This window comes from Schistocerca cancellata, chromosome 5 (genome assembly GCF_023864275.1).
Source record: "Schistocerca cancellata isolate TAMUIC-IGC-003103 chromosome 5, iqSchCanc2.1, whole genome shotgun sequence".
Lineage (NCBI taxonomy): Eukaryota > Metazoa > Arthropoda > Insecta > Orthoptera > Acrididae > Schistocerca > Schistocerca cancellata.
The window spans coordinates 19,145,381-19,163,092 of NC_064630.1; the positions used below are offsets into that span (position 1 = coordinate 19,145,381).

General features: G+C 37.1%; 1 protein-coding gene across 4 annotated transcripts in view; it reads right to left on the reverse strand.

The window, feature by feature from the left end:
- Positions 1–1,056: 1,056 nt before the first annotated feature.
- The window catches only part of LOC126187967 (RNA-binding protein Pasilla), a 94,047-nt gene continuing 77,391 nt past the window's right edge, over positions 1,057–17,712 (reverse strand). For all 4 annotated transcript variants that reach the window (XM_049929350.1, XM_049929349.1, XM_049929352.1 and 1 more), the window contains one exon: positions 1,057–3,436. In XM_049929350.1, coding sequence (XP_049785307.1) covers positions 2,957–3,436 — 480 coding nt within the window. In that variant the 3' untranslated portion in view covers positions 1,057–2,956. The remainder of the gene's footprint in view (positions 3,437–17,712) is intronic.

A 17,712-nucleotide genomic window follows, 5' to 3' on the forward strand; every position in this document is an offset into this window, starting at 1 on the left:
GAATCAGCCCTACTGTGGAGGCTGTTGTGTGTATTTTGTCTATACCAATGCATTCACCATGTTGTTCTGGTAACCCTCCACTCATCTGACGAGAACTCTTGTTCTTCCTTCGTCCACACTTCACTAATTCCAAACATCAACCTATCCATTTCTCTAAATTTTCTAACCCACAGACCCGACTGAAGAATCTAACATTTCACACTCTGAACTGCAGAGCACCAGATCTGTTGTTTCCAATGGCAACATCCTACTGAGTAGTCCCTGGCTAGAGGATGGCATCATCATTAAAACCTGCACTAGAGCTACATGTCCTCAGGAAACACAACAGCTGTTGTTTTTCCTTGCTTTCAGCCATTCACAGTGCAAACCCAGACTGTAGCCCTCGCAACTACTGAAAACGCTGATGGCTTTCCGGCAAACATGATAGTCTGCACACTCCACAGATACCTCCTCTGATGTGGTTGCACCTACAGTATGGCTACCATCTATACGTATCGATGCACCCGAGTCGCCTCTGTGGCGACACCCGTAGCTCACAGGATAAGCTTCAGGACGAGGAGTTGAAAAACACACACTGGACATTAATAAAAAAAAAAGGTCAACTAAAGAAAATTCTTCGAATCGGTAGAAAATGTGGTATACAAAGCAGAAACTCCATTTGCATTTTACAAATTTAACACAAAATCTGGGTTATTTTTCACTTACAAAATTCTTCTGCCCAACTCCTTTCATCCTTGAAACCAGTTTGTCTGTGTGGGCGCAAAACACACACGCCAAATGTTATAAAATGTATTGTTGCGTCTTATGATTCCCAGCAATTTTCATCCACTGCAGTTAATTGCAATGATCAGTTTGACAGACATAGTCAGATAGGTGCCTACTACTCCCCATCCTTCGGGTAACAATTTCAGAATGTCCGAAAACTTTGTTATATGGACAGAAAATAAACAAACATATCATTAAATACTAACATAGACAGCTGCTGTTCACTTAGCAACACAGTTATTTGTCATATTACTAAAAATGCATAATGCACATAAAACTCACATCACAACATAATGCTGTCATGAAATTTATTTTTAATGAACCAATGATTTACACATGAAAATGAGTTTTCTTTCTATAAACATCTTCAAACATGCCATCCTTTTTACAAATATAAGATTTTCCAAAATATTTCAACAATTTGTATCAATTAGGGAAATGTGAATTACTGGAGAACTGAACAATTCAGTCTGCTTAACAAGACATGTCCAAAGTAACAAAACAATCAAGTACTTGAAGTTCCAGAAAATGGAAGTACGTCACTCTATATTACGCAAGAACAGATAATAAATATAATGGAATTGACAAATGAATGACTATGTAAAATGGTATTACATAGTAAAAATATATACACACATACATAACATAGCAATCATTTTGGCTTTTATTACTGCGTAGCCAATATACCCAGGCCTCCATGTATGGCACCGAAGTCTAATCTCCCCTCCCTCCCCCCCCCCCTTCCCCCAAATAGAAAACAGAGTTTCTAATTGTTGTATGCACCATAATGAGTCAGAAAAAATTATATCATCCATAGTTCACTTACTTAAAACAATTTCATGAACAGTTAATGATATCTTAGGTCCTCAAATACACCTATTTTCAAATAAAATTAAAAAAAAAAAAGACATCTAGAATGAAAATTTTACATAACTCTTAGGAACATATTAGAATTAATAAAAACGGAAAAACAAAGATCAACAAGAGATTTCTTGCTCACATATTAATTTTCTCACAATTTCTTGCTTCCAAGAAGCACTGTACAACATACATAAATAGTGTATAATTATAGAGAAACCTTTCTGGAAAATTTCCACCAACTAAATTTACTGCCAAACAGTCATGATCTTTGTGTCAGTAGGGCAAGTTGTTCTCCTGTACACTATCTATAGCTTAATGGTAATAATAATGAAAGGTACTGACAATAAAAATATAATGGTAACTTGACATTGAAGACACTCATCTATACAGTAGTTATCACATTTCACCAATGAATCTGATAATGATAAAACACTACAACTTGAAAAATGCATATGGACGTCATAACTCACAACAAGGATGCGAGTTCCACTCATTTCCCAACACCATGATTAATGTTATGAGAAAACACGACATGCTATTAAGCACAGAGAAAACAGAACCATAATCCCTTGTGGAAACTACCTACACAAATACTACATCAATGCAGCTAACACAAACACTTTATCAAAGGATTGTTGTCAACAAGGGTGCAGAATGTTCATATAACACTGAAATATATTTATCACAGAACAAAGATTATCAGTGTGCTACCCATACAAGGCAACTTTCCGCAAACATTTCATCCACTGAACACACTCCACAAAACTCCACACATTCATCCCTTAACAGATCTCTCTCATGAGTTAAACTTTATTGTATAACCTGTAACAGTGATGCAATGATGTGACATCGAATGTACAACAAATGCTCATGAGTGGAAAAAATGGGAAGCGTTAATTATGAGCAGGTAAAAATATTTCTATGTTTAAAGTTAACGAATGTCATGTCAAAATAGACTGCCCAATTACTTACAACAGACTACAACCCGAGAACATTTGAAAGAAATCATTTGCCACAAAGTACATTAATTATTGTGACAGGATTGCATGTAAGAAAAAAAGGCAGCTAGCTACATAATCACAAATGGGGTGATGTGATACATTTGAATACATATATTTACAATACATTACAATGAAGAATGCACATGAAATTAATGTGTAACAAATTTACCAACATATGTCATGTAATTATGGAACAACTGACAATTTTCTGCAAGTGTTTTGCTTGCTGCCTATTCTGCCAAAATGACGGTGCCAGCAACCGCCTTGAAGGAAATTAAGTAATAGCTCAACTTTTTTGTGTTTTAAATTCAAAGCTATCCTTGCCAATGTTACTGCAGAATAGGACCTAGAGATCCATGCCTAGCCCGTTTGGCTTCCTCCTCACTTACTCTTTGCTCTATGAGGTAACGGGCATTGGTAATGGCATTGGGTGTTCCAGATATTGTCACAATACGGTTCCTAGTACCAGGTGCGAATGTTCCTTTCTTTGATATTTGTATGCTTGCTCCCGACAGATGTTGGATTTCAACAAGTGCACGGCCACCAGGGCCCAGTATTGCACCAACAATGCTTTCACTTATTTCCACATCGACCTTCTTGTGATCTGCCTTGAGATCTACACCTGCTCCCTTTAGCAGGGGTGAGACTGCACCACCTGTGCCTAACCCAAACGAATTGCTGTTGAGAGATGCAGGCGAGGCCACACCTGGAGAGCTTGCTTGTCGCCTGAAAGGATCGTAGCCATCACTTGGGCAACCAAAACGGTCAGTGGAGCGTGGTGTGGGACTGGGGCTGCCAATTGCTGACACCTGTATCAAGAGAAATTTAGGTATTGTTATTGCTACTAGTATGATTATAATAAAACATTTCCAGTTATACAACTTCCAACATTTCTGGTTTTCCAAAATTACTAAGTTCTGCAAAAATGTAGCACAGCTGAATAACAATTATTACAAAAACCACCACAATGATATTCTTAAAATATAATGCACAAAATGAAAGGATGGCTTTCCTTAAAGACAGCTCTACTGTTCCCTGCATCATACTTTACTGAAGAATAAATTTATCTTATTTACAGCCATATATTGTGACATATATAGAATACGTTGTAGAGAGAAACAAGATATTAAAACAGCTTTCTTAATTTGCCTCATCTCAAACCTGCAATAGTTATCAACACTACCAGATAAATGCCTAAAACAACTTACTATCTACCTCTTCTGTACTTAACCTCTGCACAAGCACAGGTAACAAACATTTTACCATGCTATGTGACTTACAGAAAAAAATCTCTTCATTATTAGGAAATATTAAATTACTAAAGAGAAACTGACATGACAAACTTTAAGTACACAGTTAACTTCCTTACTTCGGAAGGCTCGATTTTAAAATAAACAAAATACCCGTGCTGCACTTTTATTTTCAATCACACTACACTTCTACAACCACAGCTGCAAATTAGCAACTACTACAAAACATTTAAACTATGTGCCCTGGCTGTATAATTTTGATTTTCTATTAAATAAACATGTTTCACTGAGATGTTTCGATGCTACTTCAGACAGAGAAAGCTTCGGTGTGTGCAGCCAAGATCTGAAACTTTTTTACCCCACTGATGATTACTGTTGCAAAAACCTGTAAACTTTAAGTTATTCCTCATAAAACACTCACTGCTAAATTACAGTGTGGAGTGGTAGTGTTTCAGAAGATGAGTAACCCATACCGAAACATCATACAAAATGCAGAAAGCATTCAAAGGGATAAATCCAATAACAGACAAAAACCAAAGATAGATAAAATTACCACCAGTCAAGGTCTAGTGTAACAGTACTGCTGTTCCACAAACAATACAATAACAAACTTGATGCACTGTGATTCAAAAAGAATATTTAGTGAATTTCTTCCTATCCACAATAAAAAAACATTGAGACAAGAATCTTTCACTTTCATTGCACTAATAATCAAATGTAACAGGCTAATTTACTACCACTACCACATGACAACTATAGGAAACACCTTATGTACAACATATCAAATCCATTTTAATAGGTAACTGTGGAACTGCAAGAGGAGTTAGGAGGAGGATAAAACTTTTTTCAAATGATGTCCTTCCTTAGAGCTTGTTGCCGCCTCCCCTCCACACGCATGGCTACATCATCCTGCTTGTCTATGCTGTACCAGCACTACAGCTTGACTCGTTTAGGGGCTCTACTGGGTGAGGAGAAAGAAGCAGAGAAAAGGAAAAGGGAAGCAAGAGTGGCTGATGGCTGGGAAGAGGAGGCAGGAAGAACAGAGGACGGGAATGAGGTACCAGTGAGCTCACTCTGGCAAAGGCAGGAGAGGACTTGTGACTGGTTCACAATGACACGGGGTAGGGGATTGAGAGGGATAGACGGAACAGAAGAAGAGAGAGACTGGACCAGGAAGACGATAGGGGGGCATTGAGACATAGGTGGTGGTCAGTGTGGGATGAGGGTAGTGGAGAATGAAGCCAGGACGTGCAGGATAAAATTCTATGTCGTAAGGAAAAATCTCACGGATGTAGTTCCGAGAAGATGGTGTTTTGGTGAAGATCCACGTGGCATGTGTCGTGAAGCCACCAGTGAAGTCTAACATGTTGTGCTCAGTGACTTGTTCCATCAATGAGTAGTCAGCCACAGTTTTTTTGGTGCCCATTCAGTGTAACACACTCAACTTCATCAAAACTGGACACGGTTGTCTCACTGGGAATTCCGCGATCGTCCACGAAATAAAATATGGCGTTTATTGAAAATAAAAGAATAGCGATCGAAGACTGAAACGCCATATTTTACTACACTCAACTTCAATGGCAGCTTCACAATCCAGGCCATAAGGATCCTCACCACGAATACCAGCTCCTTTGAGCTACAAAGATGGAATTTGACCTTATGACGTATCTCTTGATCTTTCAGTCCTCCTGGTCTCAATCCCCCCCCCCCCCAATCCCCTTTGCTACTCATTCTACTCACACCCTCCTGTCCAGTGGCTCTACCTCCCCCTCCCACATCACCACTCTACATCATGGTGCACCATCTGAAACTCTGCCTACCTATCAGAGCAAGCTCTCTGGCACCACATTGCCGCTGATTGCATTTGCTGCCTCTTCTAGCCATGATCTACTTTCTTCCCCACTTAAGATTCTCCCATCACTCACTGCATATGAAGCAACAGCTGACCCCAGTCAAACTGCAGTGCCAATACATGTAGCTGTGAAGGAGGTGTGAGAGTGTAATTGTTGTTTGTTATTCGATTTTTCCAACACGGTAAGAAGTTCATATGCCCAAGAGTCAAACAAAATATTGAAAAACATAACAAGAACAACATTTCTATGTTTCTCACCTCAAAACTGACATTCTTATTTTGACATTTCCACAAATGATTGATTTGGTAACTTTATACTGAATGCTCTTACATAAAGTTGCCACAATTAACACAGGAACACTTTTCTCAAATTTCCATTCAAAAGCTTGATAACTTTCACCTTGTCCACATGAGCAAATCAACTGCCAAATGAAATGAAAATACCCTACCAGCTGTTCACACTGATGAGTTTACAATGCAGTTATGGTATTTCCTTCTCCAAATCATTGATATGTACATAACATGCATATAATTCATAAAATTAAATTAAATGGGGATCAGTTTCTCAAAACTGTCTCTTCAAATCTACGTGGTTTGCTTCTTTAATTACTTTGCAGCACTTCAGTTGTGCAGATAACTGTGTAACAATTTTCTTTTACTGATAAGTGGCTTAGGTGTAAAGTGTCAGATCACTGATCCTGGTCAGTAACAAGATTTTTATCTCCCACTTCTGGCTTGGCCATCAACGTGAAAAATACGAAATTGCAATGGGGTTCAAAATTCAAATTACACAGTACATCCCCCCCCCCCCCAAACTCACTTGGTAAGTCAGATCAGAAGGCTGGAAGGAAGGTAAAGCTGCTTTTTTGCCTTACTATCACTTAAAAATGTCCCTCCCCCGAAACACACACACACACACACACACACACACACACACACACACACACACACACACACACACACAGTGCCTTTCATCAGTTGAACCTCAATTTGTACTTCGTCTGTTACTTGCATTGCTGTTCACCTACGAAATTACTTAATTCAGTACCCTTTTAAATTTTCCAACATATTTTTGTTTCTATTTGCCTTATTTTTACTTCTGCCATAGACTCGCTCTTGATGATGATCTTTTGGTTGCTGGCATCACCATCCTTACTCATCAACCTCATTTCAGGTTCTGTTATCTTCTGTGTGATTTTTCATGCTATGTCAGTCTGTAAACTACTTATATATTTAAACAAGGTCAATTTTATTCCAGTGATACATTTCAATTTGGGTGCAGCACAGCCATCAAACATTTAATTAAAGATATCACAATTCCACTGGGGCTATCATCTGAATAAAATTTGTCATTGCTCTTGGCAGATTTGAACTACATGATCGTTATCAACTGTCATATACATAGTGTGTAAAAAAGATGCATATACAAATTTATAGAGTTATTACAGGGGGTAAAAAGAAACACTTCTACTATGTGACACAAATATCACGGGTGCACCTTTACCTTGCTAATGGTCCTTAAAAAGTTTGATGCAGGACTTTCTTACGCCACTGTTCATAGTTGCTTTGACTGTTTTGTATCCAACATGTTGACATTGGAATCTCATTTGCAACAGAATTACATCATATTACTAGGAAGGATAAGCTTTAGTTATTGTTTATAATGTAGTGTTTACATGAAAGTTCTTACTGAAGTTTACAGGTACTTTCAGGTTGATTACACTCTAACCGTCTTATCTAGCACGCATCTCGTTTGTGGGAAGGCACGATGCAACAGTCTAGCAGAAAGGTGCAAATGTAATGCTTCAATAGCAAACTCAACAAGTTGTGGCCACAATATTACAAAACATTAAATATCCTAACATCAGTAATCGTAATAGACATTTCAGTGCAGCTGTTTGGGGTTTATAACCTTCACTGAAATTCATTTCACTGGTACTGTAATGCTCCATTTGCAATCTAAAATATGTTTACATTCCCAGTCCCACTGTATGATTATAGAATGACACCGTAAAGAACAAAAAATGTTCTGAAATACTTCAGCTGTTGGTTGAACTAACATTTGGTGTGAAATCCTGGGATACATCTTTTACGCCAACACCTCAGAGTCTGTTTTATCTTGGCCATAATTGGCAATGGCCTTTGTAGCTCTCTTAGTCAATTTCTTCTATTTTTTCCAAATTAAATTGTTACTTATTTACTTGTTTACCCTGGCCGTACTATAGCCTTAAGACCCTCTCTTACACTGCAGTAGATACCCGAAGTTTACAGTGCGGACATCCACATTTTTATTTAACACCTACCTTACTTGTAATATCTACTTTGAATTTATCAAAACTAACCAGGAAGGCAAACATTAAGCTCTTGCCTCCTTTTTCTGACTTTTGGTGACAATATTAGGATTGCGGAGTATCATGTCGTGGACTCACAAGTGCTCTTTATTACTCTCTCCGATTTTCTTCATATGTAAATAATCTGAAGGTCAGTGTGTAGACATCAGAAAAAAAAAAAATTCTACAACCTACAAAAAATTCAAGATTAGAATATCTCCGAGCACAGTTAAGTACAAAACATTTTGAGTTTATTAGCATTATTCCCGGTACATGAATGCACATTGTACAAGCCATAATTGCAAAATCACTGGTTCGATTCTCATTAGTAGCAACTTTTTCTACTTTTATTTAAATTTGTTACTATAATCTAATGGAAATGTTAACAAATACTGAATCATAATTTTAATAAAACTTTTTTTACTTTTAATTACTGGTTGTATGAAAATAAATTTGCTGTTCAGTCTCTAGAAATAAAAACTTACTTTTATTTTATATTTGATGTTTTGCATTTGTGTACCAATTTTACATGTGGTTTGCAATTAAATATAAAAGATGATATTTTTATTGAAAAGTATTCTTCAATATTTGTTCATTAATATTTTCAGTTGTTAATAAATATGGAATCTAAATAAATGTAAGAAGTTGTTACTACCAGGAATCAAAACAGTGACTTTACGATTACGAGACTTCTACGTTACACAATTAACGACAGGGATCATTTTAATGCACTGAAAATTTTTTGTGGCTACCAGCACTCAGAAATATTTTTATTTGCGAAGGCAGTTTCAAGTATTGCATCTTACTGCTTTTAGAAATTTTTGTCTGGGCATCCTGTAAATGTGAAGAAAATCAACGAGAACAAGTTCTTAGGTATCCTTGTCAGATAAAAGTAAAGGCAAATCTATCATTATTTCAAGTGATAAGCCATTAGTTCAGTTTTGAAACCGAGGCTGTTTGATATGTCTCTGAGGTTACATGGAAGTGTTTCTCACACAGGACTTTACTTATATGGGTGGTATTAGGAGGAACTTAATTTAGTGAGATACTTTCATGTCACAAGTACAGCATTATAATAGTTACTCACTTCAGATTACTGCAAAGGATAATGTGATGTAGCTCCTTACTATGACATTATCTTTACTGTAAATTCAACCACCTTTGATAATTTTCTTAAAAACAAAGCCTATCTTCTGCCTAATGTTAATCGAGTGAAATCTATATAACAGTAATTTTCTAAAAACAAAGATGCTGGCAGGTCGATAGACACACAAACAAACATAAACATACACACAAAATTCAAGCTTTCGCAACAAACGGTTGCTTTGTCAGGAAAGAGGGAAGGAGAGGGAAAGACGAAAGGATGTGGGTTTTAAGGGAGAGGGTAAGGAGTCATTCCAATCCCGGGAGCGGAAAGACTTATCTTGGGGGAAAAAAGGACAGGTATACACTCGCGCGCACACACATACATATCCATCCGCATATACACAGACACAAGCAGACAAAATGTCTGCTTGTCTCTGTGTATATGCGGATGGATATGTGTGTGTGTGCGCGCGAGTGTATACCTGTCCCTTTTTCCCCCTAAGGTAAGTCTTTCCGCTCCCGGGATTGGAATGACTCCTTACCCTCTCCCTTAAAACCCACATCCTTTCGTCTTTCCCTCTCCTTCCCTCTTTCCTGACGAAGCAACCGTTTGTTACGAAAGCTTGAATTTTGTGTGTATGTTTGTGTTTGTTTGTGTGTCTATCGACCTGCCAGCGCTTTTGTTTGGTAAGTCTCACCATCTTTGTTTTTAGATATATTTTCCCACGTGGAATGTTTCCCTCTATTATATAACAGTAATTTTCATTACTTCCTGGGAAATTTAATGACAAATTCCACACACAGTGATCACACTGAAGTTTGAGGCTTGACGCATACCATAAGAAAATACAATATTTTGTGACATTCATCAACGTCATCTTGGGTGAAATGCTGTGAACACTTGCATGATCCCCACTTAACTTTGTACATCTGAAATGGATTATACGTGTAAATAAAGTCTTTCATTTACATTTAACCTTGCATAAAAAAAGTTACACAGTATAGAAATAGGCTTGAGGTGAAATAAATTGAAAAGGAAGTTCCCGAATGAAAAAAGGCGTCACTACACAGTTCTATGACCAACCAACCCAGAGGGAGGGGAGGGGGGGGGGGGGGGAGGGGGGGAGGGAGGGAGGGAGGGAGAGAGAGAGAGAGAGAGAGAGAGAGAGAGAGAGAGAGAGAGAGATCGATCGATCTTTATAATGGCCCTCTAATATTTTAATTTGATTACCACAAACATGCAAATTACGGCATGCCTATTACATATTTTAATCTGCTGAACAATTTTACATTCTAGAAAATTTGTACTTCACTATTCAATATTTTAGAATCAGCTTAGGCATTCAACCATTTATCTAATGATTTCACAAGTTTTAAACTTCCTCTATAGGAACTTCCTGGAAAATTAAAATTGTGTGCCGGAATGGCACTCTACACCGCCTATTGCTGAAAATGCCCTTACTGATTGAGCTATGCAAGCACAACTGACAACTTGCTCTTGCAACTTCAGTTCCTATAGCACCTCTCTGTTATTATTTGAACTTCGCAGTTACTCTACATACCAAGTGGTACCAGTACTCTTGAAAGAACGGATATCATAGAGAAACCACCTCATGGGAATTTTACTGCAGAACACAACCAAAGTGTTGTTGCTGTGGTCCTCAGTCTGAAGACTGGTTTGATGTAACGCTCCGTGCTAGTCTGTCATGGGTACTTCTCCACCTTCCCATAATTACTGCAGCCAACATCCTTTACCGTTTTTAACTGCCATATTTTCCTAAACTACCAAATTATGTATTCTTGATGCCTCAGGATGTGTCCTACCAACACATCCCTTCTTTTAGCCAAGTTGTACCTTAAAGATCTTTTATTCCCAACCTCCTAATTGGTTACCCTGTTCACGCACCTAACCTTCAGCAAATTTTTGAAGCACCACACTTCTAAAGATTCTACACTGTTATTGTCTGAACTGTTTATCATCCATGTTTCGCATCCATGTAATGCTACATTCATGACAAATACTCCCAGAAAATATTTTCAAACACACAAACATTTCCCACACATTGTTTTCACACAGACCTGAGTCTGTTTCCTTGCTTCCAATCAGCAAACATTGAATGTGCAGGATCCCTGTGATGTGTATAGGTCAAAATATTCAGGTAAATCAGTTTCATTTGAGTCCGGTGTGGAAAGGGTTATTTATATCCAATGTTAATATATTTTTTCAGAATCGCATTCCTTGCTGCTGGTAGTCTGCATTTTACATCATTTTTCTTCAACCACTGACATTGTTCTGCCCAAATAGCAAAACTTATCTAACATTTATAATGTTTTCACTTCCTAATCCAATTCTCTACGCACTGACCATTTTAACTGGCTACACTATCACCTTTTTATATTCATCTTCCTACATATTTTTTAAGACATTAACTATTCCCTTCAACAAGTCCTTTGCCGTATCTGAAAGAGTTACAATGTCATCAGTAAACAACAATGTTTTTATTTCTCTCACTGAACTTCAATATTGTTTCCTAATTTATTTTTTGTTTCCTTTACTGCTTCCTCAATGTGCATAGGGAATAACCTCAGTGACAGGCTACAGCCCTGCCTTGCTCCGTCTGCCTCTCTTTTAACATCTTTCTACTTTGACAGAAACCCTTTACTATTTTTCCCTCCTACCTAAAATAGTTCAAAGAGTAGTTCAGTCAACACGTCCTAAGCTTTGTCTAAATCTATAAACGCTATGAAGACGAATTTGCAATGATTACATTGTGATACGTGCAAAATTCTTTCATTCCTTTTCCCCCAGTCCAAGATATCTCGTTTATCCTTTTCCTGCTACTGATTTCTGTTGTTCATCAGAATTAAAATTTCTTAACCCTTAAGAAACTGAATAACTTCTTTTATCTCGTCATACAATTTTTTATTCCCCTCATTATGTGGTGTTAGTACGCATTTACATTTTTATTAGTGTTGTGAGTCATGGCTTTGTGTATTTTGCCTACAATAATGCCTTCACTGTGCTGTACATAGTAATCAACCTGCATTCCTGCTCATCATTAGACCTACTGCTGTATTTACCCTATTCAACAGTGTTAGTAACCTTGTTCTCACCTGACCAGAATTCCAGTTCATTCTGCTACTGCACTGCACTTATTCCCACCACCACAAAAGAATTCTGTTCATTCACTTTGTTTCATACAGCTGGTTTATCAGTATTAAACTGTGAAAATCCAATGAAACCCAACAGGTAAAACCGTGACAACTACACAGTTGACACCAAATAGTTCTTGCCAAACTTGCTCTGACCAAAGTGTTGCTTGGTTTTCATGTCATATTGATCTATTAACACTCAAACCAGCATTTAGTATTTCTTATTATGATGTAAAATACACTCTTACATACTATTCCCAGACAAACTATATTAACTAAACTGGGAAGTGCAAAAAGTAGTAAAACTATTGGTCCTCTGCACTGAAAGAAGTGCTATAGAAACCCAAAATGTATTAAAGTTGCAGAACAATTTTCAAAGTCACTTAATATGAAAATGTGAGTGATGCAAATAATTAAGAAAAAAAAAGAGTGGTAAATTGATCCCTGAAAATGGTATTCATTGTGTATGCTGAACGCACGACATCTGTAATAATCATAAGTACTGCACTACATCAATGACCTTCAATAGTCATCTGAACTGTCAGATAAAACATATTCTTGAAAATCATATTCCCATATTCATGGAGTGCGAGTAAAAATATGCCTACTTTCTATTGTCAAGGCAATATGTGTGGAATAATATAGTTTTCTTGGTAAAATTGGATCCAGCAAGTGATGTTTGGGTTACTTCCAGAAAAAAATTTTGAGGACATTATAATATTTTTACACACAACTGAGATAACCATGAAAGGAGAGACGTGATGAGTTACCAGAGTATAACTTGCTATTAATAGATGCGAAATAAGTATGTTTGAGAGCACACTTATGGCAACTTATTTGCTTTGTAACAACAGTGCCTTCATTATTCAACTGTGAAATGGATCTTGCAAATGTGTCAAAACAAAACAATTTGATGGCAATACTTTTTAACAGAATATACCACACTTTTAACTGAAATCTTAAATATTTGTAAAACTTTCTAAACCAATATCTGTTACTTCCCCTGAGTAGTCCTGCTCTCTTCCTGCCTCTGTCATTACCAGTCTCATGCAAATACTACATAATGAAGTTCATAATGCACACTACACCTGAATGCTACATACAGTGTAGACACATACTACTCAGGTTACATTAGCATGATTTTTCAGCACTCTACTCACACAACAAAGAACTTGTATTGTTTCAAAAATACTCTTACATCTATTCTACATCTACACAGATACTCCACAAGCCACTGTACGGTGTGTGGCAGAGGGTACCCTGTACTGCTACTATTAATGGACATTATTACGGGGTGTGTCACCCTTCGTTTTTATGATGGCTCGAGTTCTGACGGGGAAACTTTCACGGAGGTGTCTGAATGTCTGAAGGAATGGCATCTGTTTCTTCCTCATGAGCCAAAACCAGAGAAGATAGTGACATTGGAAGCTGGGGTCTGGAGCAAAGTCAACATTATAACTCATTTCAAAGGTGTTCCATTGGGTTCAGGACAGGACTGTGGATTGACCAGTCCATTTCGGGAATGATGATGTCCACAAATCAATTTCTATTACAGATGCTGCTTTATGATAGGGTGCACTGTCATGTCGATACAAACAGTACGAGGTTTCCAAATTGCTCCTCTACTGCACACAGCACACAATGCTGTAAAATATTTTCACATCCTAACACATTTAGTGTTTCCTCAATCACAATATAGGGTTCATACCCCATACTACAATACAACCTCCTGCACTTTTCACATGATGACAGGAAACAGTCTCCAAACCCAAACGCTCCATCAGATTCGCACAGGATATAGCAAGATTCATCCCTCCAAATTACTTGGTTCCAATCATCTGCTGCCCAGTGGCTTAGATCTTTATACTACCTCAAGCATCACTTAGCAATGACTACAAAAAAAGTACGACTGACAAGGAGCTGCTCAGCCAATGTACCCCATTGTTCAAAACTACCTATACATTGTTACTGTGCTAGGTGGATTGCTGGCAGCACTTTGGAGCTCGCCAACTGAAGTCTTCGCAGATTTTTTACAACCACCCTCCGCAATGCTCAACCGTCCCACTCTACGAAGTCTTGGTTTAGTTGTGATTGTTCCTTCATGTTTCCATTTCACTATCACATCATCAACAGTCAACTCGACCAGCTTTAGAAGGGTTGAAATGTCTGATGAATTTGTTACTCGGGTGACATCCAATACTAGTTCACACTTTAAGTCATTGAGCTGTCTTGACCCACCCATTCTGGCGTTACTGCTTCTCTACTCGCAAACAATACTCTCCAACTCCTTTTATGCTGGTAGATCTGCCTCTCCTGGCATCTAACAGTCAATTCTGCATTACATTAAGGGTGTACTGATACTTTGCATCAGTAAGACTCTGTTTAGGTGACTCTTCAGTCTTATTTGCACTATCAGTTGTACAACTGCATAAATATTGTCTACCGGTTTGAGTTATAACAACCACCTTCACAGGACAAAATCAGTATACATTATTGGATCATATTTACATTTTCCTCAAATACGATACAACTAAATGTAAAACATACATAACTATCGTAAGAGTCTGCCTGAACATAATCCATATAAACATTTTGTACATTAGCACAATTACAGTAATGCACACTTGGTGACAACATTACACTTAATAACTCAAGTTACTTATCCAGGATACATTTCCATAATTGCGCTAATGCACAGCACGTTTACACAGATTATGTACAGGCAGACACTTATGACAATTACGTTTGTTCTACATTTGGTTGTATATTATTTGATGAAAATGTATTTTTGATTCATTCATGTATACTGTCTATCTGCTGTAAATATGGTTGTTGCTACTGAAACCGGTAGGGAATAAATATACAATTGTACTCTTGATGGTATGATTTCTTTCTAATATTTTTGATCAGATTGTTTATCATATGCCCCATTAACCTTGTCTCTCATCTACTACTACTACTACTACTACTACTAGTTTGGCCCCCTCCTACTTCTGTTCATGTCATTAATAACAAAGCTTCTTGTTAAGGAACAGTAACACCTCTGAGGTATGGAAAGCTTAAAGCTGTAAGGTGCATTCACTTAAGAATTTGTGTAGATCAATATAGTTAGACTATACCTTTAAAGCAAGTCCTTCAAAACAGGATCCCTTATTATTTTCTAAGGTACACAATATGTATCAAAAACTCATTATTCTCTTATTAGAATTCATTATTTGAACGTCCACCTATGCTCTGGCTCTCACTCTTTATGTATAGATTTTTATCTTGGATCCAGTTTCACCTCAGTTTGAAGAAGTGCATCACCCCTAGTTTAATTCCACAACCCACATCAAAATATTTGATACTAAATATTTCCTTTGACATGATTACAGAAATTGTTTTACATCATTTACTGAACTGGCCACCGTCAGTGGTAGAAAGGTATTTCCATTTTACTTTGTCAACTATGAGCAGGGAACACAAAAACAGTACAATTAAACTACTTTTCATGCTGACTGAAAGCAGCAGATATCCAAATATTCAAACAGTGCTAAATTTCTCCTACATATAAAGGATAGTTATTACCATCCACAAAACTTGTATTCTTATCAGATAAGACTGACTGTCAGATTTAGACTGATCATGGTCAAACTGTTTACAGCAGTCTAACAATAATTAGTTAATATTGCAGCTTTATAATATCTGATTCTCTATCAATGTGCAATGTGAAGATGGCTGATATTACGAAGTGTTGGACATCCATTCAGCATCTTTATAATTTTTTAGTTTTGTGAACTGAATTTTCCTTTTGATATCGTGTATAGTTTCACTAATTCTACAACCCTGACAGCTTGTTTCTTGATGAGAGATACTGAACACGGATGGATGAGATAATGTCTGGGAACTTTGTATATTTTACACGTCAATTTCAATTTGTATGTATTTCAGCATATTTCTTCCATTTGTGGCTACATTTACTACACTCCATGTTTTATATTACACCAAAGTAAATCTTTAACATGCAAAATGGCAGCATTAAATGATAATGAATACTGCCAACAGTATCCATAATTTATGTTAAAAATTAATCTCGGGCAACACAAAAAGCTCTCACAGGTAATGTCTTGAATATAAAACAGCTTGATGTTGAAAATAAGCTTTCAATAGTTGGTAAATACACATTACATACATTATGTTTGACACTTATTTTGTTTAGACTATTATAAGGAAGAAAAGAGGTTACACTTAATTGCAAAAAGGAAATGATTTTCCAAACTGGGACAAGACAAAGAAAGAATCAATAATTGCAGCTTTCCTTATGATAGTTTGTCTCAAAGAAAACCATCACAGGTGGAAGGGACTATAAAAGGAAGGAAGGAAGATTACAAACTCAATGTCCCAGCAGTGTTGAAGGCATTAGACAGAACTCAAAGTTAGGGTTTGAAGGAAAGAAACTGTTATTGGCTTCATTTAAGGAACCATCTCGAATTCTGTCACAAGTAAGTGAACCACACACAACCTACACTAGCATGTCCAGGCAGGAATATGAACAAAACATAAAAGTACAGTACCATAACCACAGTACCAATCATTTCCCTCAGAGCTAAAAAGGAAAAAGTTATAAATGGCGAAGTTTGGATAGAGAAGCCAATCACAAAAGGCAGGGTGTCCTCTGTATATTTTTGTTCCTAATTAACAAACATACAGCAAAATGGTTCAAATGGTCCTGAGCACTATGGGACTTAACTTCTGTGGTCATCAGTCCCCTAGAACTTAGAACTACTTAAACCTAACTAACCTAAGGACATCACACACATCCATGCCCGAGGCAGGATTCGAACCTGCGACCGTAGCAGCCCCGCGGTTCCGGACTGCGCACCTAGAACCACTAGACCACCGCGGCCGGCAAACATACAGCAAAAATACATTTCTATGGTGGTGATTGTGACTGTTTACTTGCAGACAATGAACATGTCAATAAAAGAGACCTAAGCATTGAAAAAAAAAAAAAAAACATGAAATGAAAATAACCAATGTGCAAGGGTTCTGAAAGTATGAAGAGGAAATTGTACAAACAGAATAAGAATAAACAAACATGTCATATGAATTTAGATGAAGAAAAGAAGTAAAACAAAAGTTTCACTGCTATTTATTTTTAACTGATTTTTTTTTAAACAAGAGCAGATTGTTATCCACAAATGAGAAGAAACAACAACACACCAAATATGCAGTGATAATAACACTTGTTTCCAAGAGTTATGCCCAATGACAAAAACCAGACAAAGTGTGAACTGTGTTACTTTCAGCAAGCATAAAATTCGGTTTTGAAATATAATAGCTTTTTCCTCTATAAAACCTTATTCAGTCCATTTTTCTCTGGAAGTGTGTTCTGTAATAATGCACAGTTCACATAATACTGTAAGCCCAAGCAA